This window comes from Typopeltis vanoorti, chromosome 13, assembly GCF_054136105.1.
Source record: "Typopeltis vanoorti isolate ZY-2024b chromosome 13, IOZ_Tvanoo_1.0, whole genome shotgun sequence".
Lineage (NCBI taxonomy): Eukaryota > Metazoa > Arthropoda > Arachnida > Uropygi > Thelyphonidae > Typopeltis > Typopeltis vanoorti.
In genome coordinates this window covers 52,891,984-52,919,894 of record NC_143561.1, presented here as the reverse complement: position 1 = coordinate 52,919,894, position 27,911 = coordinate 52,891,984, and the positions used below count along the sequence as shown (strand labels likewise).

At 37.4% G+C, this 27,911-nt stretch overlaps 1 protein-coding gene across 3 annotated transcripts in view; it reads right to left on the bottom strand.

The window, feature by feature from the left end:
* Nucleotides 1-27,911, bottom strand: part of LOC150100155 (glucosidase 2 subunit beta-like) — a 283,833-nt gene that overhangs the window by 217,381 nt on the left and 38,541 nt on the right. For all 3 annotated transcript variants that reach the window (XR_016549237.1, XM_090402550.1, XM_090402551.1), the window contains exons 3-4: nt 27,231-27,294; nt 25,252-25,317 (exon numbers count right to left, since the gene is read on the bottom strand). Coding sequence is in view for 2 of the 3 variants with exons in the window: in XM_090402550.1 (XP_090258676.1) it covers nt 25,252-25,317; nt 27,231-27,294 (130 nt within the window). In the remaining variant the exon portion in view is untranslated. The remainder of the gene's footprint in view (nt 1-25,251; nt 25,318-27,230; nt 27,295-27,911) is intronic.

Genomic DNA, 27,911 nt, shown 5'->3' with positions numbered 1-27,911 from the left:
ACACTCTTGCCCAGCTTCCATAGGTGTCCCCTAGTTCTCCTGCCACCAGTCCTGATCTCAAAAATATCCTCTGAATTAATCCTATAGAAACCCTTCAGCAATTTGAATGTCTCAATCATTTCTCCACTTTTCCGCCTATCAACCAATTTCTGCAACCCACAAATCTTCAACCTATTCTCATAAGGTTCATTCCATAGACCTGCTATCATCTTGGTCACTCGCCTCTGAATCCTCTCCACCTCCTCCTCATCAAGAAGAAATCTAGGTGACCAAATCTGGGCACAGCAGTCAAGATGAGATCTTATCAAGGCTTGGTACAGAGGTACAATAACTTGCTTGTCTCTACTCATCAAAGTATTTTTCAACAACCAAATGATTTGATGAGCTGATTTATCCACTTTTGCAATGTCCCCCCCCTAAACTTCATCTCCCTATCCACCAACACTCCCAAGTCCCTGGCCTCATCAATTTCCTGGAGTACAGTTCCACCAATGTGGTATACTGCTGCTAATCTTTTCACCCCAAAATGCATAACCTTACATTTTGTCACATTAAATTGACATCCATTCTCCTTAGCCCAGAAATATTCACTTTGCTTTTATTTATTTATTTATTTTTTTTTTTTTTTGCCTAGTTCTATGAAAGAAAATGTATCTTTCTCTAAAATTGGAAAGGACCTATCACAGTCAAAAAACAAAGAATGAGTTTTGAACTTCATATCCTCACTAAACGTACACTGATTGTGAAAATCATGAATGTCAGGTTTTTGCACAAACTGCAAACTGTACCTAAACTTGAAGAAAGAGAAGATATCATCCCACAAAATGCATTGCAGCTGTTCAAAAATAATTTGCAAACTTGGCCTCTATAACTATTACATATTTTGTCCTATTCTCACTCTTTTTGTGTTAGGCTCATTGGCCTATTCTGGTCAAGTGAATCAGCTTCTAGAAATCTGATCCTTATGATAGGGTGGTTAAATGTTATCTACATTGCCTGCTCTAGCTGTAAACTGTGTGTGTGTGTGTTTGTTGATTTGCTTGTTTTGTGGGATGAAAAATCTGAGTTTCTGGGCGGTAAAACCTCCCAGAAACTCAAATAATTTCCAAAACCCATCGCAGGAGACCCAAACTATCCACGCAATCTATAATACCTCTCCTTGAACCCATTAACAGACAAAGCACTCACAACTGATTCTGGCAACCGATTTAATTCATTCACAACTCTCCAAGCAACAAATCTAGTCCTCACACTCCTACTAACCACACCTTTACTCAACTTTCAGGGATGACCTCTTATTCTGTCTCCTCTAGCCAAGTGCTGAAACATTTCCCTTGCATCAATCCTATAACTTTAAGTAACCTAAATGTTTCTATCATATTCTCCCTTTTTTGTCTATTAGCCATGGGAGATTGCTAGAATTTTATATCTTCTTAACAGAATTTTCTGTTAAGAAGGTATATACGTGGAATTACACAGCAGCTGATTATGACAAGGTGCAGAGTCAGCTTTCAGCAGTGTCATGGCATAAAAATTTTGAGGGGAGAGATGTTGGTGGTGAATGGGAGATGGTCAGTGGGATGTTAGAATAAAGCAGTATCATGATGCATACCCAGAGTTGGAAGGATAAATCAGATAGGAGTTATAATTAAAAATGATAAGAGTTAGATGGATGAATAACATCATTAAGCAGGAGTTGCAGACAAGGAAAAAGTTGTGGAGGGAATATAAAGAAAAAGGTGATCAGCATGCCATGAGCAGTACATGAGACATGGAAGAAGGGTAATCTCTATGGTAGGGAAGGAAGGCCAAAGATAATTATGAGAGAAATCTAGTCCATGAGACCAAAAGAAATTCTAAAGAGTTCTTTTGCTATGTTGCAAATAAAAGAAGAAATGACTATGGAAGGATGATTTTAAAAAGTGCTGATGGTAGGGAGGTAACGAAAGAAAACCAAATAGTTGAGTTACTGAATGCTCATTTTTCAAGGGTGTACCATCTAAGTGGTGATACTGCAATGGTGGATGTGATGCTGACTGATGGGAGAATAGAGGTTAAACAAATGGAGATACTTAAGATAGATTTTGTATAACCTGTGCAAATACAGCCACGGGATTAGATGGCATAATGGCCCATGTGTTACAAGAATGAGTGAGGGAATTATCAGCTCCTCTGACCATACTGTTTACTGAAAAGGTCCAGAAGATTGGAAAGAGGGCAAAATAGTCCCACTTCATAAAGAAGCTACAAGACAGAACTAGCAAATTATAGGCCATTCAGTATCTTAGGAGTTGTGGTTAAGATATTGGAGGAATTGGTAAATTCAAGACTGGTGACAGGAATATGATAGCTTATAATGTGCAACATGTTTTTGTAAAGAGTAGATCTTGCCTTAGTAATTTGCTTACTTTTTTATAATAAAGTCAAAACGGAGTTTGGATAAAGGAAATGGCTATTTAGTAATACTGCTAGACTTTGCAAAGGCATGTGAAAGGATTCATATAATTCTGTTGCATAAATTGGAGCAACCAGTGCTGTAGGAGAAGACAGGTTTACTAGTGGTGTACCACAGGGTTTGGTCCTCTATTGTATTAGTATAATAACAGTTATTATTATTATTATTGTACAGACACCTCCACAGAGTCCAGAGACTCCTCTCGGTAGACCAAAACTACCCACTAAATATTTATCATACCTCTCCTTGAACTCATTAACAGGAAAAACACTCAAACTGACTCTGTCAAACTCTTTCATTCAGTCACCACTCTCCAAGTGAAAAATCTAGTCCTCACATCCCTACCAACCACACTCTTACTAAATTTCCTGAGATGACTTCTTTTTCTGTCCCTATAGCCAAGCGCTGAAATATTTCTCCTGTATCAATCCTCTAAAACCCATTAAGTAAGTAACTCAAATGTTTCTATCATATCCCCCCCCCTTTTCTTTTGCCTATCAACCAACTTCTGCGACACACAAACTCTCGGTCTGTCCTCATAGGGAGCATTCCACACGCCACTCTCCATCTTGATTGCTCACTTCTGAATCCTCTCTACCACTTCTTCATCTCCAAGAAACTCACAAGACCAGATCTGAGCACAGTAATCCAGATGTGGACGTATCAAGGCCTTATAAAGAGGAATAACAGCTTCCTTATCTCTACTTCTCAGTGTGTTGTTCAATAGCCAAATAATCTTATGAGTTACTTTGGTAACCTTAGCAGTATGTCCTCTAAAATACAACTCTCCATTAAGTACCCCCCCCAAAAAAAAATCCTTAGCTTCATCTATTTACTGGAGTACAGTTCTATCAATGTAGTACACATCATCATCATCATCACGAACCATGGGCTCACTGCCCGTTGATGTCTGATGCCTGTTTCACTATCTTCTTCCACTTTTCTTTGTCCAGTGCACAGTGTCGCAGTTTTTGTACACCCATTCCACACCAGTCTTTTATATCGTCTATCCATTCTCCGTATGGTCTACCTCTTCTGTTTAAACCATCCAAAATACCAAACATAAATGTCTTTATCTTCCGGTCCTCACTCATTCTACAGATGTGTCCAAATAATTGCAGCTTCCATTTTATAATCTTATGCATTAGATTCTGTTTTGGTTGTATCTTCTGATAGAGTTCTTCATTGGTGATTTTCTGTACCCATCCTATTCTTAGAATCTTCCTGTAACAAGTTCTTTCAAATGCCAAAATTCTTTTTCTTGATTCTTTATTTATTACCCACGTTTCAGATCCGTACAGTACACCGCTGAAGATGGATGTTTCCAGTACTCTTAGTTTTGTTTGCAGACTGAACACTTTACTTTTCCAGATGTTATCCATGGCCTTCAGATTTGTTTTTCCCTTTGCAATCCTGATCTTTATTTCTTTTTTATAGTCCAAGTCATATGTCAGTTTACTTCCCAAATATGTGAATTGTTCTACATTTTCAATATCGGTTCCATCCACTTGTATCTTTTGTTTCATAGTAAGAGGTATAATGTATGGCGAAATGATCCGTGATGTTCAAGATAGGATGCGTGAGGAGTGTTTGCCAGGAGGAACAATAGAAAGGGCGGCTATGGCAATTAAGAGAGGTGAAAGGGTGGATGAGATGATTGTGATGGTAGGAACAAATGACTTGAGTGGTAATGTAAGTCGGGCAGTGAGAGATAGGAGATTTTTGCTTGAGGCTGTACGGAAGAAGACAGAGAGAGAAAAAATAGTGTGCATGTTGCCTAGGTATGATAATGACGAGCTGAGCAGAAGAGCAGCAATATTGAATGACATAATAGCTAGAATGTGTGACAATAGAGGACTGGTATATGTGGATGCTTGGAGTGCGTTTGAGGAAAGAGAGGAATTGTATGCAAGAGACAGCTTACATTTGAATGAGGAAGGACGTAGGCATCTGGAGAGATTGCTGTTCTGAACGAGTCAGTGTATCCCAGGGAAGATGCTAGCAGGGATGGCCTCTTGTGGGAATGGATACTTGGGAGAAGGGAGACAACATCAGGTAACACTGAGCCCAGTGGAGTCTAGAGGGGGATAATGCTGGGTACAGAAACAATGGGATTTATATGCTTTATACTAATGCCAGGAGTATCCAGAATAAGGAAAGGAATTGGTGGTGCAGATAGCATCAGCCTGGCCAAAAATTATTGGGATCACTGAGATGTGGTTGACAAAAGAGGATATAATAAGAGGAATAGAAGTCACCGGGTATATAGCATTTTTAGGCAGGATAGGAGGGGAAAGCTTGGTGGTGGGGTACTGCTTATGATAAGTGACGACTTATGTCCTCTAAGAGTGCAGGCTTTGGAAGGCAGTGAGACAAATAATTTTGAGAGCATATGGTGTGAGTTAGAGGCGGGCAAGACAGGATATTTAGTGGGGTGTTGCTACAGACCCAGGAGCACAGAGGATGGGGACCAGAAGATGTTTAGACAGTTAAGTTTGGTAAGTGCAAGAAGAATGATTGTTATGGGAGATTTTAAGTACAGCAGTATAAATTGGGGAGAGGAAGATGCATGTAGCAATAGGGGAATGGAATTTCTAGAATTCTTGAGGGACAAATGTCTTAGCCAACATGTAACAGAGGGAACAAAAGGTTCAAGAGTTTTGGATTTGGTTATAGCATCAGAAGAGTTCATAATAACTGAGATGACATCTCTCCCACCATTTGGAGAGAGAGAGAGAGAGAGAGAGAGAGAGAGAGTGACCATGTGGTTTTGACTTGGAAGATGAATAGACATGCAGGAGTATCAAAGTGACTGCAACGTATGCAGGATTATAAGGCAGGTGATTATAATAGTCTAAGATGTCAACTTGGGGAAGTTTCATAGAGGAAGGAATTGGAAGGCCGGGATATCATTAGTGCGTGACAAATCGTGAAGGAATATTTGTTAGCAGCAATGGTAAGTTGTATACCACGAGTGAGGAAGAGGACACAATTTGGAGTAAAGTGGACGACAAACAATATTAAACGGGAATTGCATGCGAAAAAGAGGCTATGGAAGAGATATAAGCAGACAGGTGAAGAGAAGATGCATGAAGAATATAAGACACAGTCCAGAAGAGTGACTAGTGTGGTAAGGAAAGTGAAACTGGAATATGAGAGGAGATTGGCCCTAAGATCCAAAGACAATCCTAGGGAATTTTTTAGCTATGTGGCCAGTAGGAGGAGAAATGACTGTGGAAGAATGATATTGTGGGATAAAAATGGGAATAGAGTGATTGATGCAGAAGACATAGTGGAATTGATCAATGAACACCTTATTGCAGTATTTCATCCTAGAGGAGTCAGTTTCAATGCTAGAGGGATAGGGCAGGTTCGAGGTTTAGAGGTACAGGAGGAGAGTGTGTTTCAGATACTGAGTACTCTGAATTTCAGTAAAGCTTTGGGACTGGATGGTATTTCACCACGAGTCTTGAGAGAATGTGCTAGGAAACTGACAGTGCCTTTAACCTGGCTTTTCAATGAAAGTCTGGATGCGGGAAAGGTGCCCAGGGAATGGAAAGAAGGTAAGATAGTGCCATTGCATAAGGGTGGTAACAGACTGGAAGTGTCTAATTATAGGCAGTTTGTGTGTCATCAGTAGTTGTTAAGATCTTGGAGAAAGTAGTGAGGGACTGTATACAGCATTGGGCAGATGAGGGTAATGTTATCTGTGAGAGTCAACATGGATTTGTGAAAGGGCGTTCTTGTTTTAGCAATATGCTAGCCTTTGATAATAAAGTTACAAGAACATTAGATGAGGGAAAGGCATATACTGCAATTTTCTTAGACTCAGCAAAGGCATTTGACAGGGTGTCACATGATAAGCTGATATTTAAGTTGCAGCACATTGGTCTGGATGTCAGATTGGTCAACTGGATTCAGGATTGGCTGTCTGATAGGTATCAGAGAGTTGTGTGTGGTGGAGCAGTTTCAAGGAGGCAGAGGGTTACAAGTAGGGTCCCACCGGGCTCAGTACTAGGACCTATATTGTTTAACCTTTATATCAATGACATTGCCAGTGGATTGCAAGGGGATATTCAGTTGTTTGCAGATGATGCAAAGCTGGGAAGGATTATTAGTAATAGTGCAGATGTGGTAGCCCTGCAAGAGGATTAGATAGATGGGCAAATGAATGGGTGGTGTCAGTTTAATGCAGCAAAATGTAAGGTCTTGAGGTTTGGAAAACATCGGTGGGATGCTGCATACTCTATGGGAGGAGTTATACTGGAGGAAGTAGGGGAGACGAGAGATCTGGGGTTGATGATTGATAGAAACCTGAAATTTAGGGGACATATTGCAAAGGTGGTGAAGGTAACACAGAGGATTGCTGCAATTATGAGAAGGACACTGACCTGCAGAGATAAAAGGGTTATCATTCCGTTGTATAAGTCTCAGATTTGGTCCCCCAGGATTTGAAGGGGATAAATTAACTGTGGAAAGGATACAGAGACATATGACAAAGATGGTTTCAGGACTGTACAATTTTGGTTATGAGGATCGGCTGAGGGAATGCGGACTGCAGAGTTTGGTGGATAGAAGAAGGAGAGGCGATATGATTGAGACTTTTAAACTGTTGAGAGGTGGTTACAGGGTTGACACTGGGGAGTTCTTTTGCTTGGTTGATCAGCGGCAAGGACTGATGACAAGAGGCCATCCCTGCAAATTACGAAAGGAAACTGTGAGCAAGATGGTGAGGAGTGGTTTCTTTGCATGGAGGGTGGTTGAACTGTGGAATGCATTGCCTGATGGAGTGGTGAGAGCGAGAACGGTCAATGGGTTTATGGAATGGTATGATAGACTTTGTGTTTCTTAGGAAGGACCTCCCACGATGAGTCTTTTGACTCCATGGAGGCCTGAATAATAATAATAATAATGTTCTTCTCACCAAATACCGTTGTCTTTGGTTTTTCCAAGTTCATAACAAGTCCAAATCTCTTCCCTTCCTCATTGAACAGTTTCAGTGTTTTTTGTAGTTCTCTTTCGTCTTCTTCAATAATAGCAATGTCATCTGCAAATCTCAGATTGTTAATTCTCATTCCGTGTACAGATATTCCTTTGGCAACTTCCTTCAATTTGTCCATTGCTCTTTCTAAATGTGCGATGAAAATGCTTGGTGATATTGGGTCTCCCTGTCTAGTACCTCTGCTTGTTTTAAACCATTTTTCCAAATCATTACCTATTCTAACTGCTGCAACTGCATTCTGATAAACATCTTTTAATATAGCTATTAGTTTTTTATCAATTCCATAGGGTTCTCGAACTGCTAATGTCACTTTCTGGTCAATACTGTCAAATGCTTTCTGAAAATCAACAAAGCAAGTATATATGTTTTTGTTTTTTCTCCTAGCTTTCTCTGCTATTAATCTCATTGTCAAAATCTGTTGAATTGTAATTCTATCCTTCCTAAATCCTGCTTGCTCATCTGCAAGGTATGCTTCCAATTGTGTTCTCAATCTTTCTGTCAATATGATCATCATCACTTTACCAAGGTGACTTATCAAGGTAACTGTTCTATAATTTTTACATTCTAGCTTATTTCCTTTCTTGTATAATGTTACTAATATTGATTTCACCCACTCCTCTGGCATTTTCCCTTCTTTCCATACCATATTACATAGTTGGTGCATTTCTGTAACCATACTTTCACCAGAGTCCATTGCTATCTACAATGCGACTGCTCTGGTGATGAGGACACTAGAAGGTAAAGCATTAAGGCAACATTTGAGATTATGTGGCTGCTGCTTCCTGAACCGCACCATTCAGGTGTGACATGCAAACATCAGATCACCTGCAGACAACCTAGGTACTGGTGTGGATGTATGTTTAGAAGAGCAGCTGCCATACTGCGATCTACTGAGACTTATCCTCTGACTGGGTCTTAAGGAAAAAATAAAGTCCCTTCCAGAGCATACTACATGGACTAGTATCTTTTCACTGCATTGGGCAACTCGATATTGCACATGTCAGAATGCCATAACATCCCTTTGGTATGCATATTAAAGTGATTATGGAAGCTATTGGCATGAATGTTGACAACATTACTTACACTATATATATAACAGTATTCTTCCATGGCAGGTTCGCACTGCATCCTGCAAGCTTTGTCACAGAAGTCTCATACTCCATCAACTGTCTACCTACAATTGTTGAATGCACACAGAGCATTCACTCTGATTTCTTGCTCATCTATACTGATGGTTCAAGATCCGAGACCTCGGTTAGCTGTCCTGCTGTGTTTCCTGATATTACCATAACCAATCAGATCGACTTGATTGCAGTAAATATACAGTAGAATTGCATACTATTCAGCTTGTACTCATATTAAAGAAAATCATCACCAAAAAGTGGATTTTTTACAGCCCATCTCCTCTCCTTGTACAATCCACATTTAATGCTTTGTAAGGTTTTACAGCTGTTGTACAAAATGAAGACTAAATTTTGATACCCAACTCTGCTGGATTCCAAGCCATATTGGAATTACAGGAAGTGAGAATGCAAATACAGCTGTTAGAAGTCATACATTTTCGAAGTACTGTTTGACAGTTCCATATACAGACTACAGACAGTTTATAAGCTCAAAGCTATTTACCCAATGGCAGTCATCATGGCAGGAAGTGCTGACAAACAAACTGCATAAAATTAAACCTGAAATTAAGCATTAGCAATCTAGTTAATAGCAATCTAGAAACAGAAGGGAGGAAGTTGTTCTTGCCAGGCTCTGCACAGGTCACAGTTATCTTGCGCATTCTTATTTACTGAGGGTGCAGGCTGATGAAGCATCTATGTGTGAAAAATGTAACATGCATCTCACCATTTGTCATATTCTAGTGGAGTGTTAAAAAGTTTATAACTTTTTAAAAATAATTAATTTATACAATCACATTTGATTATAATCTCTATTCATATGTATAGGCTGCATTGTTTAACTTAAATTTTTAATTAATAATTTTCTTTTCTGTACATAATATAATATTTACTAATTTATCGCTTTATGGCTATTTATTAATACCTTGTGTACTGCTGTAACCTTTGATATGGCACAGTATGACCTTTTGCTGGCCTTGTGCCAATAAACCAACCCAAATGTTATATACCCTGCACAACATTTTTTTTTTTTTGTGCAGCTCATGCATAATTTAATGTTACTACTCATCCATCTAACTCCTATCTGACTGACCCTTTTGACCTTGGGTATACAATTTGATATTGCTTCCTACAGGTGTCCCTTAGCTATCTTCATGCAGTACTAACTTAATCCTTCCCTTGCAGGATTTTATTATATGGCACAGTTTCAAGCATCCTGCTAAGCTTATCATATCACCTGCCTTGTGGTTCTATATATTCCGCTTCTTGACAGAATATACCTTATGTTTTACGATATCCCACTTCAAGCCTGAATGGTCACTCTCTCTCCAACTATATGGTCACTCTCTTCTATTGGAGGCAACATGGACATGTTGGTTATGGATAGCTCTTCTGATCCTATGACCAGGTCCAATACTTTTGCACCTTAAGTTATCTCCAACACATGCTATTTCATTCAAGATACCAAGCAATTTTATATAAACTTGATTTTTAATCCTATTTCCCAAGTGAGCAAACAGACGAGTAAGTCAAGTTTGCGCCTGCACATAGTGCAAGTCTGAGGCAACGCATGGTAGTGCACTTCGTGGTAAAGGTGGATTAAGATCTGATCACTTTCCATGGTATTTTCACTTAATGTAAAACACATCCCCTTGCGGAGATGTATGATGCTATGCATTAAAGGCAATGGTAACTACCCCATACTGGTTTCGACCTTTATTGAGGTCTCGTTAGTGGGAGCCAGACCAGACACTGCTAAGGTTGAAGTAATGCAGAGCTTATATGAATTTTACCTAAACAAGTTGTCACAAGGTGCTTTGACCTTATTAAATAAAATCTCAGGATGAGAGATAGATGTAGAAAGTTTTTTTAACTTGGGTAGGTATATTATGCATTCAAGATACCAAGCAATTTTAGCAGTGAGTTGCCTCAGTCTTGCACTACGTGCAGGCACAAACTTGACTTAATTTGTTAACTTGTGCATATTATACACAAGTTAACCCATTAACATACAAAGACGTCTGTGACACGTCTTTTGTTTATTGCACCAAAAATTCATTTTGATGTATCGCAGACGTTACGAAGTTCTCGTCAGTTTCAAATGAATTTCATACAAAGACATCTGTGACACATATTTTGTTTATTGCACCAGAATTGATTTTGATGTGTCGCAGACGTTACGAAGTTCGCGTCAATTTCAAATGAATTTAGAGTCAACTTTAAAAATAATTTATATGTCAAAGGGTTAAAAAAAAAATTTCTACATCTATCTCTCCTCCTGAGATTTTATTTGATAAGGTCAAAGCACCTTGTGGCAGCTTGTTTAGGTAAAATTCATATACGCTCTGCATTACTTCAACCTTAGCCTTGTCTGGTCTGGCTCCCACTGACGAGACCTCAATAAAGGTCGAAACTGGTATGGGTAGTGACATTGCCTTTAATGCATAACATCATACATCTCCGCAAGTTGATGTGCTTTACATTAAGGGAAAAATACTAAGGAAAGTGATCAGAGCTTAATCCACCATTGCTATGAGTTGCACTACCATGAGTTGCCTCAGACTTGCACTACGTGCAGGTGCAAACTTGACTTACTTGTCTGTTTGCTCACTTCGGAAATAGGATTAAAAACCAAGTTTATATAAAATTGCTTGGTATCTTTAATGCATAATGTACCCAAGTTAAAAAAACTTTCTACGTGCTATTTCAAGTAATTATCTCTCGGTAAGGGGGTATAAATTTCATTTCTTTCCTACCACGTGATTATTCTTCCTTGCAATCTATATCCTCATAGTTGAAGTCCCTCCCCATAATTGCTTGACTTTCACTCATTGTACTAATCTGCTGATGCATGTCTTCCAGATCCTAACTGGCACACTCTAGCCTATAACAGCATTCAACTCTATATTTTGTCTTATTTGCCTTGATCTCACACCAGACTGCTTCAAATGAACAGCCACCTTCCCACCTATCTCCTGTTCTTTTTTTAATAATAATTATTAGTAGTAGTATTCTTGCATCCTCCATGGAGTTGAAAGACTCATCATGGAAGGGTCATTCAACTGACAACATATTTATCATACCAAATCTTTAACACTCCTTGCATTAACAACACATTCTGGTAATGAGTTCCATTCACTGACATTTCTCAATGTAAAAAATCTACTCTTCACACTCCTCTTCACCACACTCTTACATAACTTCCAGGGATGACCTCTGAATTTTCCTCTCTCACCTTCCACTCTTTTTATTATCTCATCTGGATTAATCCGATAAAATCCTCTTGCTAACTTAAATGTCTCTATCATATCACCTCTTTTCCTATCTACCAAACTCTGCAATCCACATTTTTTCAACCTCTCTCCATAGCCAAAGTCCAAAGTCCTGATACTGTCTTAGCCATTTACCTCTGGACCCTCTCCAATGTCTCCACATCACTCTGAAAACCAGGTGACCAGATACGAGCACAGTAGTGAGAGTGTGGTCTGACCAGTGCTTTATACAGTGGCACAACCATTTCCTTATCGCTACATGTTAGAGAACTTCTTATCCTAGCAGCACTACGATGTGCAGCCTTTGCAACACTAGCAATATGTCCTCTAAACTTCAGTGTACTGTCAACCATCACTCCCAAATCTCTAATCTCATCCACTTCCTGCATTATGGCACCATCGATATAGTACACATCCTTATGTTTCTGCACTCCAAAATGCAACACCTTGCCCTTAGTGATATTAAAACTATAATCCCACTCCTTTGTCCAAGTCAAAAGTCTATTGAAATCTTCCTGAAGAGAATTAACATCAGCAGTGCTATTTATAATTCTTCCCAACTTTGCATCATCAGCAAACAATTGAAGATCCCCAGTCAGCCCACATGATATATCAAACAAACAAGTTAAACAGCAGGGCCCAAGAACAGAACCCTGGGGCACCCCACTAGTTATCCACCTTTTTTGAGACACTGCTCCACCATACACAACTTGCTGGTATGTTCAGAGAGCCAATCTTTGATCCATCTAACCAATATATTATCTATTCCCATTCTCTGTAGCTTGTACAGCAACTTATCATGTGATAATTTATCAAATGCTTTTGCAAAGTCAAAGAATATCACTGTATATGATTCTCCCTTATCTAAGACACCTGTTACTATATCATAAAATGCAAGTGAATTGCTAAAACTGGACCTACCCTTTACAAATTCATGCTGACCATTATAAAGAATGCTATGTCCATCAACCCAATCCTGTATTTTATTCCTAACTAATCTCTCCATAATATTTTCTTTTCCATCTTGACCACAACTGTAGTTATATAGACTGGTCTATAATTGGAAACTTCTGTCCTAGAACTATGCTTATGAAGTGGTATTATTTTGTCTTCTTTCCACTCCTAGGAGCCCTACCCACTGCAAGACTTTCAGTAAATAACTAGGTCAAGGCCATAGCCAACTGTTGTGTACATTCCTTAAGAATACATGGTGATATATCATCCATTCCCACAGCCTTATTAACATCTAACCCAACTAACACCTGATGCACCTCTGATTCTTTCCCTTCCAATTCTGCTAATACTTGCCTTCCTTCTGTATGTTGCACTGCATCATTTACACTCATGTGATATATGCTGATAAAGTGCTTATTCAATAATTCCACTATATCCTTTGCAACTGTGCTGCCATGACTATTCACCAGTGTCAACCTGCCATAATTATTCTTTCTCTTGCTTGCCATATAGCGGAAAATTTCCATTGAGTTAACCTTGGCCTGAACCAGCCAATCACCTTTCATACTGCACCTTTTCTTTCTTTACCATGCTTGTCATCACCTTTCTAGCCTGCACCCTATACTCTTCATGAATCCATTCACCAACAACTGTCTTGTACCTCCTCTATAGCATTTTCTTTTCCATATAGCTTGCTTGATTATAAATTAAAGATGCCAAGAAATTATGTTCTTGGATAAAGAATTTCATCCTTTATCCAAGTGTAAGCAAACAGTTTGTACCTGAAGTAACTTTAGGACAGGGCAACTCATATATAGAAGCTGATGACTTCACATCACTTGCCTTAGTATCCATAATGCAAAGCACATATCCTTACAGACATGTATAATGCTATGCATCATGGAAAAGGTCACTATCCATACCAGTTTCGACCTTTATTGAGGTCTCATCAGTGGGAGCCAGACATAGTACTGATACCAAGGTTGAAGTTCAAACTGAGGTTCGAACTTCATGCTTTCATGCAATCATTAACAGCACTCCCTCTCCTCTTTTCACATTTCTATCCTTCAAGAAAATTATATATCCTTCTATTACTATTCCTCAGACAAGCAAGTTTCACGTATTCCAGTTATCTTTGGGCATACTGACTCATCAATGCAACAAACTCAGCGCTCTTTTTTCGAATACTGTGCACCAATATTTGAAATAAGCACCAACATTCTCTATTCTAGCTGCTCTGCCATACCCCTCTCTCTCTCTTTCTCTCCGGTCTGACCACTCCTGTTTCCCTCATCCTGACTCTGATTGATTTCCATTCCTACCTGTCTCATCCTAACCTTTATGCATTCCATCACTTTGTATTCTGCAACCACATCTTCAACCTCATATCCATCTTCCTCCTGTCATACAATCCGTGTAGTTGTGTTAGCTTGCTTCACAAATAGATTCTGATCGTTTACTACAGTATATTAAATTCTTGACACTGTGCCTTCTCAGAAAAAAATAGCCTTTATAAATTTTGAACACTAAACCCATTCAAATATTAAATGCAATCCATCAATTTTAAACCATTCCAACTTTCCATCAAATTCACTCCACAGATTTAAAAATGGAACTCCCTTTGCCTTCAACACAATTCAACCATCTTACTATTCATTATCTTTGCTCTCCTATGACATTAACTCTACTCTCTAACATGCTTTTGACTTTTCCAACAACACTATTATCCTTTACCAGCCACAAAACTTCCTCAAGTCTCTATCAAACTTTTTTTTTTCGAAAAAAGGACTTTGAAGCTTCATTCCGTATCAGGATCACCATCAAACAAAATTTCCTTAGTATATTCAGTGTGATTGAAAACCAGCTCAAGTTCTTTTGCAGTTAGCTTTTTAGTCATAACACTCTCTTCTTGTTCTCACTCCATATCTTCTTCTTCTTCACATGCACCCTGTTCTTCTAGTCGAAGATCATTCTCGCTAAACTGTTCTGAATGGGAATCGGGCAAGTTTCTCATATCTTTATTATCCAGTTCATTAAATCCAAGTTCTTTTCCAATTGTGTTGATTTCGTCAAAATGAAAAACTAACAGAGGCTTGAGTCACCTTCTGCATTGCCTCCTAATAAGAGTGTAAGACAATCTTTATATACTTTGTATTCTGGTTGAGATGCTTCAGTTTTAGCTAGGAAAGTTTTTGTTGGTATATGCTTCCAAAAGAGACCAATTTCGTCAACGTTGAATATTTGCCGATCGTCATAATCACCTTCTTGAATTATGCTTTGCAATTCTTCATGAAACTTGGCCACAGAATCTTTATCAGCACTAGTAGATTCCCCAGTTATTCTTACGTTATGAAGTCCAGTTCAATTTTTAAAATGGTTAAACCATTCTAAACTCACAGTAAAGCTTTCCCATTCCTCTTGAAATTTGGTCTCTTTCAATTAGATAAAAATATAGATAGCTTTTGCCTGAATATTCCCTGTACTAAGAGATATTCTTTTTTTGGTTATAATCCTCAATCCAGAGTGATAGAAGACACTCCATCTCAATCATTAAATGGCTCCTATTTCAGGTGATCTGAATGCTTAAAGAAACAGTAGCAACTTTTCCTTGTTCTTTGTATTCTTTGCTCTTATTTAATATAGTCCAAAATGTAGACTCACTGTATCCCACGTCTCGCACAATCATCATTGTATTACTAGCACTACTTTCATGTCTCTTAATGATTTCCAGCTTTTCCGCTCGCTGCAGATTGGCAACAAAAAATTTCGCATAATGTAAAAAAATCGGGTTAACTGATTAATCACTTGCTTAAAGCAGGAAATGGTATCATATCATTACTCAATCGTGTTAATGCTAATTGATTATTGCACATATCAAATTCGCATTAAGCGGGGTTATCCTGTATTTTTTTGAAAATGAAGTTAACTATGTGCCTACAACTTCTGACTTAAATAGTAAATTTTGGTTTCACTAGCTGACTTCAGGTTTCAACAAGGAATTTTTTTTCTAACTGGTTGGCTAAGAGGATAGAGCATCAATTCTCCAACTTATACACTATCTCACCAGCTGACTTCCAGGTTTCAACCAGGAAATTATTATTATTATTATTACTGCAGTAACCTTCATAGTGTCAGTAGACTCACTGTGGGAGGTTCACTCAACCAGCAACATGTCTATCATATTGAACCATGAAATCATTTACATTTACACTCCCTGCATTCATGGTGTACTCCAACAATGCATTCCACTCACCAACAACTCTCTATTTAAAAAATCTACACCTCACACCCTTCTTCACCATATCTTTATACAACTTCCAGGGATGACCTCTCATTCTTACCGTCCACCCTTTTTATAATTCCTTAAAATAAAATCCCTTAAAATCTTGAAGGTCTCTACCATATCTCTTCTTTTACCCATATCAACCAAACTCTGCAATCTTCATTCCCTCAACCCTCTGCATAACCAACACTCCAGAGTCCCAATATCATTTGGTTATACATTATAAACCTGTCATACATTTTATTATCATGAGATATCCGGGAATCCTGCTCTTGAGATCAAACAGCATGGTACTCTTTCAAGCCACTTCAAGCTTCCAACCATCAGATGATAGTCTCACACTTGGCAAAAGAAATCATCTCCCATCTAAAGACTTGCACAGATATCCATACCATACTTGAATTCACTCACTAGCAGAAACTAGGTTCATTCAAGACCCTCACTCATGGAGAATCATGCATGCCACTTGATTTCTGTTTCTGAAGCAACTGCCACTTCAAGCTTCCAACCATCAGATGATAGTCTCACACTTGGCAAAAGAAATCATCTCCCATCTAAAGACTTGCACAGATATCCATACCATACTTGAATTCACTCACTAGCAGAAACTAGGTTCATTCAAGACCCTCACTCATGGAGAATCATGCATGCCACTTGATTTCTGTTTCTGAAGCAACTACATCAACAGGACCTCCCAACAGAGAAGACAAACTTACTAACAATTGATAATTACTATAGTTCAATCTCTTATAAATCATGTCATACAGAAATTTTGTACCTCTTCAAGATCAAGTTGTCATGTCATACATCAAAGGTACTTCAAAACCATCCTTTTATGCTACTCATCTGTTCCACCAAAAAGCTCTATACTTTCCTTTTCACAAAAAAAAAAAATGTAAAATGGGGGACTTTCCTTTTCAGGTGTATATATGCCTTGATTCTGTGCTTTTGAACTGGCAGACTTACTGAAATCCATCTTCAAGAAACAAAAGGCCATTATATATTTTCATAGGATAGGTAAAATATTTGGAATCATGCTGTTGTTATCTTTCAAAAGATAAATTATATGCAAATACCATTTCTGTTTTGAGAGACTAAGCAGGATTCTCTGTATAGTCTCTCAAAACAGAAATGGCAATTATCCTAATCTAAATAAAAATGACTGCATGTCTGTCTCTAAGTTTTGGGAAACAACAGTTTCTAATATTAGTCCTACTGACATTTCCTTCAAGGCAACTTGGCTTAGTGAGCAAGATGATGCTCATAATGATGATTTCAACTATGAAATCATCATTATGGATGATTTCAACTCTTAGGCAATATGTAATAGAGGACAGATGAGGATTAAGAGTCTTAGATCTGATTATATCATCAGAGAAAGTGATTGTGAATAGCGACTAATCTTCCCCTGGTTGGCAAGAATGACCATGAAGCGATCCTGGGTTGTAACCAGTCACATGAGAACTGCTATAAAGAAGGGATATATGTGAAACTACGAGGCTGGTGATTATGGAAAGGTTAAGAGACAACTGGGAGCTATAGCTTGGAAAGAGGAGTTGAGAGGGAAGGAAACAGATGACACGCAGATATTGATGAATAGCTATTTAACTAAGCAGCAATATCTGATTATATCTCAAAGGGAAAAAGACTAAATAAAGTAGGAGTAAAATGGATGAATGAAGAGATTAAGCATGAAATCTGAAAGATGGCACAGTAGAGGGCCTTTGGGACTTGCTCTTTCAACAGAGTAAGTCCCAAAGGAATAGTAGGTGGGAAAAATTATTCCACTTCACAAATGGGTGGGGGATATAAGACTAAGGCTACAAATTATAAGTCACTCTGTGTGTATGGGGATTTACGGTATTAAAAAAGTTGGTGAGGACCAGGATGCAGAAATGGATCGATAATAGAAGTAGTTTTTCTAATAGTCAACTTGGGTTATTAGGAGCTCAGTAATGTGAGTAACAAATTCACTCGATAAAGGATATTAATATTATTATTATTATTATTATTAACATCTGATCTCCATGGAGTATGAGACTCATTGTGGGAGGTACACACTATTGCACACAATGCTTATCCAACCGTGCCATAAACCAACGCTTCCGAAGCTGTGGGCCGTACGTTTTGTTGAGGGGGCCATGAAATAATGAAAACTAATTTAAAATGTTTTAAGACAAAGTTGATTTTTTTTTATCTTAAAAGAAATGTATTTAATTTTTATTATTTATTATTTCTTTTTTGTTATTTTTTATATTTTAATGGAAAAAAATCACACATTGGTGCGGGTTCACAAAGTTTGCTTCCTGCATATTTCAGTGCTTAATAAATATTAGTAAATATATGTTATTTACTAATATTCATTAAATTAGTAAATAAGTTTCATTTCAAAACAGAAATCTAAGAATTGCAGTTTCAAATATTTCACCTGATATTGACTTTTGTGTAGCAATATTGAAACACATCCATCACATTAAATTGTTATTAAACTTCTTTTAAGTTTTTAATTCTTTCTTTATTACTAATCATTTTACGTTTCATGTGCTTGTACTGCAAATGTACAATAGCAATATATCTATCTATATAAAAATATGAGATAATGTGCTATGTCAAATGTGTATATAAGATGCTAAAAATGTAATATTTGCATTTGATTTTTGCAATATTCGCTGTGTATGTTTTGTATTGAATATAAATATAAAAAATATTATGATAATATACATCTATGTTATGATTTTTTTCCAAGGGGGGGGGTGGGGGGCGTGAAATATTTTAATTTTTCAAAAGGGAGCCCTGACATGCAGAAGTTTGGGAAGCACTGCCTTAAACTGATTCAATTTGTCTATATTCACAACACACTCAGGCAATGCATTCCATTCACCAACCACCCTCCATGCAAAGAACCTGCTCCTCATTCCTCTGCTCACATCCTCCTTATACAGTTTCCAGCAATGGCCTCTTGTTCTATCCCCCCCCATCTCCCATTCTATGAAAAATATCTTCCATGTCAACCTGATAACAACCCCTGACTAGCTTATATCTCTCAATCATACCTTCCCCTTCCTCCTATTCATGAGGCTTTGCAACTTACATTCTCTCAATCTGTCCTCATACTCCACATTCCAAAGACCACTGACAACCTTTGTGAATCTTCTCTAGACCTTTTCCAACATATCTTCATCACCATGAAAGCCAGGCGACCAAATCTGTGCATAATAATCCATATGAGGTTTGATCAAGGCCTTATGCAATGGCATCATAACCTATTTCTGCATGTCAGGGTCCTCTGCATCATTGCCATTATCTGATGTTGTGACATCTTCACAACTTGTGCAAAGTTTCCCCACCAAGTGTATACTTTTCATCCTATTGTTGCTTACCAAATCTCAAAACCTTACACTTTGCAACATTGAACTGATAGTTCCACTTACCTGCCCATTCATGCAATCTATTCAAGTCCTCTTGTAAGGCCATAACATCTGCTTGACTCAGCATTGTTCTCCCCAATTTTGCATTCATCTGCAAACAGCTGTTTGCAGATGAATGCAAAATTATCACTAGTTAAACCCATCCCAATATCATTAACATACAAATTAAACAACAATGGTCCCAAAACTGAACCCCCTTCATGACAGCAAGTCACTGATCCAATTCAGCAGTCTGTTATCCAATTTCATCTGTTTCAATTTATTTAACAGTTTGTCATGTAGCAGCCTATCAAAAGCTTTTGCAAAATCAAAGCATGACAGTGTAGTTAAACCCCTGTCCAAGGATTTGTCAGCTTATTATAGTACATAAGTAAGTTAGTGAACCATGATCTCCTCTTAACAAATCGATGCTGATAATTACAGAGATTACTGTTGTTATCAACCCATTTCTGTATCCCACCTCTCACCAATCTCTCCAGTGCCTTCACCACAACTCCAGATATACAGATTGGCCTACAGCCTTATCATCATCTTCATGCAGTGGAACCATTTAACCTACCTTCCACTTCCTAGGAACTGTGCTATTGTAAGTCTTTTATTAAACAGGCATGCTAATGCTACTGCCAATTCCCTGGAACATTCTCTTAAGATGTGTAGTAGTATGTGATCAAATCCTATTGTCTTATTGACATCAAGTTTATTTATTTCCTCAAATACCTCCTGCTCACTCACAATTAAGCCATCCTCTACACTTAAGTTCCTCATGATTCCACCCTAATCAGGGTGAAACACCCTTATAAATTGATCACTGAATACCTCAATAATGTCTTCTGCAGCAGTTACCATTCTACAATTATCATTCATTAACATCGTCTTGCATGATCATTCTTTCTTCTACTTGCCACATATCTAAAAAAAAAACTCTGGGATTTGCCTGATTTGCCAATTTCTGCTCATACTGCATTTATTTTTTCCCTACTAACTGAGTCACTCTCCTGGCTTGTTCTTTATACTACTCTTCATGTAACTGATTATTACCATTATTCATCCTGTACTGCCTCCAAAGTACTTTCTTCTTCCAGATTTCATGCTTAAACTCCTCATTCATCCATTTTGCACCTACCTTATTCAGCCTTTGGCCTTTGGAATGTATTTACACATTGATGCTGTTATGTATTTCTTTGTCAGTTCTCAATCTGCATTTATTTTCCGCCAAGCTGTCTCCTAAGCTTGTCATAATCACCAATCTTATAATTCCACATATATCCTTTCCTCACAAAAGTCTGCATATGGCTAGCCACAACCCAGGTGAACACTTCATGATCACTCTCACCAACTGAAGGAAAGTGTGAAAACCCCACTCACAATTACATTCTCTGATGAAATGATCAGATCTAAATTCTCGATCCTCGCATGCCTTCCTTAACATGTTGCAGTTATCTCTCAAGAACTTGATAAATTCATTTTCCTTATTCCCAAATGCTATATCTTCATTAAAGTCTATACTGCCATAATTAAAATCACCCATAATAATCACCCATCCTTTGTTCACTAATCCAAGTTGTTTATACATATCTTCATCACCACCCTCCACGTTTCCGGGCCTATAGTGTCATCCAACTAAATATGTCTTCCTGTCAACCTACACTTGACACCACACTGTCTCATAACCATTGCTACTATTTCCCTCTTTCATGTTTACCTTATGTGGACATAATTTTCCTGCTATCAAATAACAGCACTCCCCCCTCCCCTCCTTTCCTTTCTATCTTTGCAAAAAATACTGTATACTTCCATTTCTATTCTCATTAGAATATCATCTTCATTCAGCCATGTTTCACTTATTTCAATGATTTGGGGACAAATAAATTCAATCAGTGAAACCATTTCATCTCCCTTATTTCTGATATTTCTGGCATTTGTAAACAAACACAGTAATTCATTTGTAGGTCAATAACCAGTCCTACCCAAGCCACTTGTTGGTGGTGATTTCTCCACCACACCTGTCCAATCACTTTTATCACCACTTATCACATATATCTGTTCAGTCTCAACTTCCCCACTCATATCGCAATATACTCAGTCTTCATTCATACATTCACTGCCACTTTCAACATCCACTCTCCCCTCTGCCATGTTTTGTGATCCACCCAAGCTACCACCCATTTCCCTGTTCCTCTTTCATTCCCATTCTCTCATCATCTCTCACATTACTGTTTCCACTGACAAGCACTTCTGTCTTTTCAATTCCACTCTCCTGATTTTTCAATTCATCTCTTGCTTCTGATTTCTTGCATGCATCATACTCTGTACTTCCACACACACACACACACACACACACACACACACACACACACACACACACACACACACACTGTACTTCCTTCCAGCAACACATTCTACAGTGCACTCACTCCAAAGCCATTCAAATGTAACCCATCTCACATGTATAATTTCATCATTCTTCCCTCAAACACATGCCATACATCCACAAATTGTACTCTCTTCTTCTTACACAGCTCCGCTATTATACCATTCATGATTTTGGCTCTCTGTTTTTGGCATTCATGATTTTGGCAACTCATCATTATCATACATTGGCAATACACTGACAACCTTTCCTACTACACTGTTATCTTTCACTCTTCTCAACCACCTCCAGATATTCATCCCCACATGCTCCTTATGTCCCCTTATATCATTTATCCCCAATCACCAGTAAATCTCTTGCCTGTTTCTTTCTCATGTCCAACACCTAATTATCCTACTCATTCTCCCTCCTGGATAGCAAAACTTATGGATTCGCTCATTAACTAATTCACTAACTATGGAATCTCCATATTCTGCTATCCTGGAATTATTCGTCACCCCTTTTACTCCTTTTCCTTTCATTCTATTCTCTTGCACACTTTCATTAGTTTACAGTAAATGTCTAACATCACTCGCATATTCAGCATTTCATTTTTTCCACAGCATCGCCTAGTCGCACATCAAAAATAACTTGTACAACACTAAAATTCATGAAATATTGTCAATTATTACTCAAAATAGCACTTATCTTTCTGGAGCTTTTTCAAACACTACACAACTTACAGCCCTCTAGGGGCCATAAGTACACCACTGTATATATGCATATACAGTGGCGTACTTGGATTTTTCAAAGGCCTTTGACAGACTGCACATGACTAGTAGCTAAATTGAAACAGATGGGAATAGATAACAGTAGTATGTTAGATAGCTAATTGGTTGTCAGACAGGTATCATCAGGTTGTATATGAAGGAGTGGTATCTCAGAAGAGGAAGGACACTAGTGGAGTGCCACAGGAGTGTCCCAAACAGATATGATGATATCTGTTTGGGACCATTATTGTTTAACTTTTATGTTAATGATATTGGGAATAGCTTAACTGGAGATGGGCAGTTGTTCACCAACAATGCAAATATGGGAAGGGATATGAGAAGTAGAGCAGACACTGTGGCCTTGTAGGAGGATCTGAATATACTATGTGAGTGGCGTCATCAAATTAATGTTGCAAAGTGCACAATCTTGAAATATGGTAGGCAAGGTTGGAATGCAAGTATACGATTAATGGAGAAATTTTGAAGGAAGTAGAAGACATGAAAAATCTGGAAGCGATGGTGGACAGAGACTTGAAGTTTAGGAGTCATATTGCTAAAATTTTAAGAATATTACAATGGATTGTGGCAATAATGAGGAGGACATTGACATGCAGAAACAAGGAGATTGAGGTTCCCTTATATAAGGCTTTGATCAGGCCACATATGGACTACTATGCACAGATTTGGTCAATTGGTTTTCAGGGGAATGAAGATGTATTGGAGAAGGTCAAAAGAAGGTTAACTAAGTTAGTGTCAGGTCTATGGAATGTCAGATATGAGGAGAGATTGAGGGAATGCAATTTACAGAGCCTTGTGAATAGAAGAAGAAGAGGGGATATGATTGCCACATATAAGTTGGTGTGGGGGGGGATGATATATATCTTCTCCACATTAACCAGATTAATGTGGAGAAGATATATCATAGAGTAGAGGGAGGCAAGAATAGAACTAGAAGCCATCCATGGAAGCTTTATAATGAAGGTGTGAGCAGGGGAGTGAGATGTAGTTTCTTTGCATGGAGAGTGATTTTTGAGTGGAATGCATTGCCTGAAAGTGTGGTGAGTGCAAGAACTGTGAATGGGTTCAAGACACGGTTCAATGATCATTTGTCATGAAAGAGTATAAGACTCCCACAACGAGTCCTTTGAGTCAGTGGAGGTCAGATGTTAATAATAATAACAATAAGTATGTATTTATGTAAGCAATATTTACCTGATTCATCAGAACTACCAGTCGATGGACAACACTGCTGGAAGTTGTTGAGAGGAGGTGTTTGGCTTAGCTATATGTTACATTACCAACCCCAAATGTACTCTGAATATCATCATATTGTATGTTCTTAAATAAACAAAAAATTGATAAATAACAAAAATGGACAAGAAAAGTGAAAATAAATTATCACTTTTCATGCATCCTTTTGTATTATGCTTTTTTTATGAAGTGGAATAAAGTTAGCTGTGCATTTGAACAGCCAGGATGCTCTGATTTAATGAATAAAAGCATAAGAAGAGAACAAAAATTGATGGAACCATTACTTCAAAATGGTATTTTTGAAAGTGTTAATATTGTGCAAAATAAATCACATTAGCTTTCAACAGTAAAAAAGCAATAAATAATTCTAGTTATCAGCATGTTATTTAAATTACTTAATAATAATATTAGTCAGTGGTTTTGCAGTTTTTATTTATTTATTTTTGATGTTGCTCCACCCAGAAAATATTATTTACAAACCAGTAGTGCATTTTGTACTGTGGATGAGCTGAGGATTTTTTTTTCTACTTTTATAAATACATGTGTGTGTGTGTGTGTGTGTGTGTGTGTGTGTGTGTGTGTGTGTGTGTGTGTGTGTGTGTGTGTGTGTGTGTCTTTAATGAATTTTTGCATAGTCCAGAAACTCCACTCTAGAGACTAAATATGAAGTTTTTTAAGCCACTTCAGGCCTCTAGTAAGATGAAATTCATCTCCCACCTAACAACAATACATTCATCAATGCTCACAGCAGGATTCAAACCTGCAGCCTGTTGTTTGGAAAGCAGGTACACTAATAAGCCGATCAGCCAGCAGAAATAAAGTACAGAACAGAGTTCTTACAACTTTGCAGCTCCAAACTTACATCATGTCACAAAAATACACTCTCTGTATGCAAGTTCAAAATAACAGAATGACTAATTATTCACACTTCCCAATAACAGAGTAGACTTTGATACACTGATTGTTATATGCTGGTACCACTGCCTTCCTTTCAGTAAATAAGTCTGAGGGATATTACCAACTTTCATTGAACATGTAACTTAAAGAAGATTTTGCAAAGAGAGAGAGAAACTGATCCCTACATGTTTCCCTACATGCTCTGCCTCCACAGTACACTACCATGTTAGACAGTAAAACTTATTTATAATTTGTTAGTAAAAAGATCCAGTTCGTCAAAGGCCATGTATTTTCTCAAGTGATCTGGTAATCAACTACTAGGAAGTTTTACTTTTTTTTTTAGATGTTAATTCTATTTTAATACTTTCACAAAGTAATATGTTTTATGAAATATTTCTTTAATTTTAAAAAGTTTAAAAGATGCTAATTGACAGCTGAAACGAATACTTATTCATTTATACCACTTACTGTTTTGCTGCTTTCTGTATTCTGTTAATAAGGCATTTTCCTTTTGTTCTGCAATTCTCTTTATTCCTAAAAAATAATGAAAGATAAAATTCAACTACTAAATTAGGCATTGCAGTTGCATTTCTCATTCATTATTATTATTATTATTATTATCATCCTGAAATCCCATAGAGTCAAAGAATCATGTAGGAGGTCCCCTCTGTCATACACACAGCTCATCATACCATTCCTTAAACACATTCAAATTCTCTGCAGACACCATGCTCTCAAGCAATGCATTCCAATCATTCACAACTCTTGCAAAGAAACCCCTGCTTCTCACTTCCTTGCTTACACTCTTCTTATACAACTTCCAGGGATGACCTCTTGTTCCCCCTTGATCTCCCATCATTTTATGAAAAACCTCTTCAACATTAATCCTATAACAACCCCTTACCAACTGGTACATCTCTATCATATCACTGCTCTTCCTCCTATCCACTAGACTGTGTAAATTGCATCTTCTCAACCTTTCTTCATATTCAACCTGGAGACCCTTTCCAGCAGCTCCTCATCCTTTTGAAAACCAGGTGACCAAATCTGTGCAGAATAGTCCATATGTGGCCTAGTCAAGGCCTTATACAATGAAAAAACCAGAATCTCTTTACTTCTACAAGTCAGTGTCCTCCACATTATTGCCAAAATTCATTGCTGTCCTTATAATTTTGGCAATGTGTCCTCTAAATTTTAGATACTTATCCACCATCACACCAAGATCTCTTATTTTCTCCACTTCCAGTACTATATCTCCACCAAGAGTAAATTCTACATTCCATATTTGTTTTCCAAATTTTAAAACCTTACATTTCACAACATTGAACTAGCATCTCCACTCTAGAGATGCTAGTTCAATGCTGCTCATCATCTGCCCATTCAAATTTTTCCAAATATCATTAATCCCCCACTGGAATATTAATCCCCCCACACACACACACAACTTGCTGACATCTATCAGATAGTTAATCTCCAATCCAATGCTCTAGTTTAATATCCAATCCTATCCATTCTAGTTTGACTATCAACTTATCATGCAGCAATCTATCAAAAGCCTTTGCAAAATCTAAGTATACTCTGTATCCATCTTCCTCATCCAGCGCAACTGTTTCCTTATTGTAATAAGTAGATTACTAAAACATGACCTCCCTTTAGCAAATCCTTGCTATCATCAAAGATATCATGGATTTGCTAAAGGATTTTTTTTTCTTTTTTGTGCTGCCTGCCATTTTAACACTGAGGTGAGTTAGCTAGCCTTATGTGAAAGTGACAGGGTTTTTCCTCCTCAGAACTCATGTTTTTCATACTGTAAAATGTGCACTAGCTAGGAGAACACATGCAGTTCAATAACCTCAAAGCAACTCCACTCAACCCTACCTGAACATTTTGCTAAACTATTTGCAAATGAACAACCCCAACCTAAGAACATCTGCTCACTTGCAAAGTTTAGTCAGTCATTTTGGAAATAAAATGTGAGCTCAGTGTTATATTTCTGTCTCATCTTTTTCTGTATTATGTTACCAAGTATATAGGTGAGTTGAGCAGTGTCCCACTAATGATTTAAATAGTATAATGAATGGCCTGATAAACAAAACATTTACCCACTATTATGAATTATTTATATATTATCAAGTTTCATTTAACCAAAATTGATTAAATGAAACTTTAATTTTTATTAAATGAAAAACCTTTACTGATATTTTCACTGCAGATAATGCAGTATTTGAATAAATGTTTGGTAATTCCAAATTACAAATTTTTTTTTTTAAATCTATTGTCATGATGCATTTAATATATTGAATTTATATAGTTTTCAATGCTCATTTCCTTATTTAAGATGTTAACATAGGCTCACTGAAGGATTTCTGTTGTGTGTGTACTTTTATTTTGAGTTATCCCGAGGCAATTTTAAACTAATTGAATTCTCTGATAAAATCATATCCTACCTTCCAAGTCTCTTTTAACTGCTTGAGTTTCTTCTTCTCTTTTCTTCAAGTCATCTAATTTGACCTATTCTCAAAAATTAAGAATCATTTTGATAGGGACAGAGAAACTTCACACATAATGCATGCAAAATATACATTTAAAGTTAATATATTTTTTTAGTCTTCTGTCATGCAATGAAGTCTTTATTTAAAAAAAAAACACTCAGATTTTTCACATAGTGTTTAAAAGTGTTAAGAAGTCTTTACCAAAAATGTTTTTTACTTTGAACTATACTTTATTTTTAGAGATATGGTATTGATAATTTATAAATATTCCTTTGAGAAAATAAAATCTTGCCTATTAATTGTCTTGTGTTTTTTCATGGAGACAAATTCCTTGAAAACTGAATTGCATCAGATTATCTAATAAGTAAGTGTAGTGTTTGGGCTTAATGTTGGATTTAAAAGAACAGTGAAATTTCAGTCATGATATGGATTATTTGTGAAATTACACAGTCAATGATATAATCTATTTATATCAGTATACATAATACGTGGCAATATACACTGCTTGGAAAGAAGTTAACGAACATACCTATTGGCAAGGTGCATCGTGCCATGTAACGAGTTACATATTTGTAACCGGTATAAATTAGAGGAATATGATGCTCCCAAGTCAGTGCAATTGTGTCTGGGTGAAAT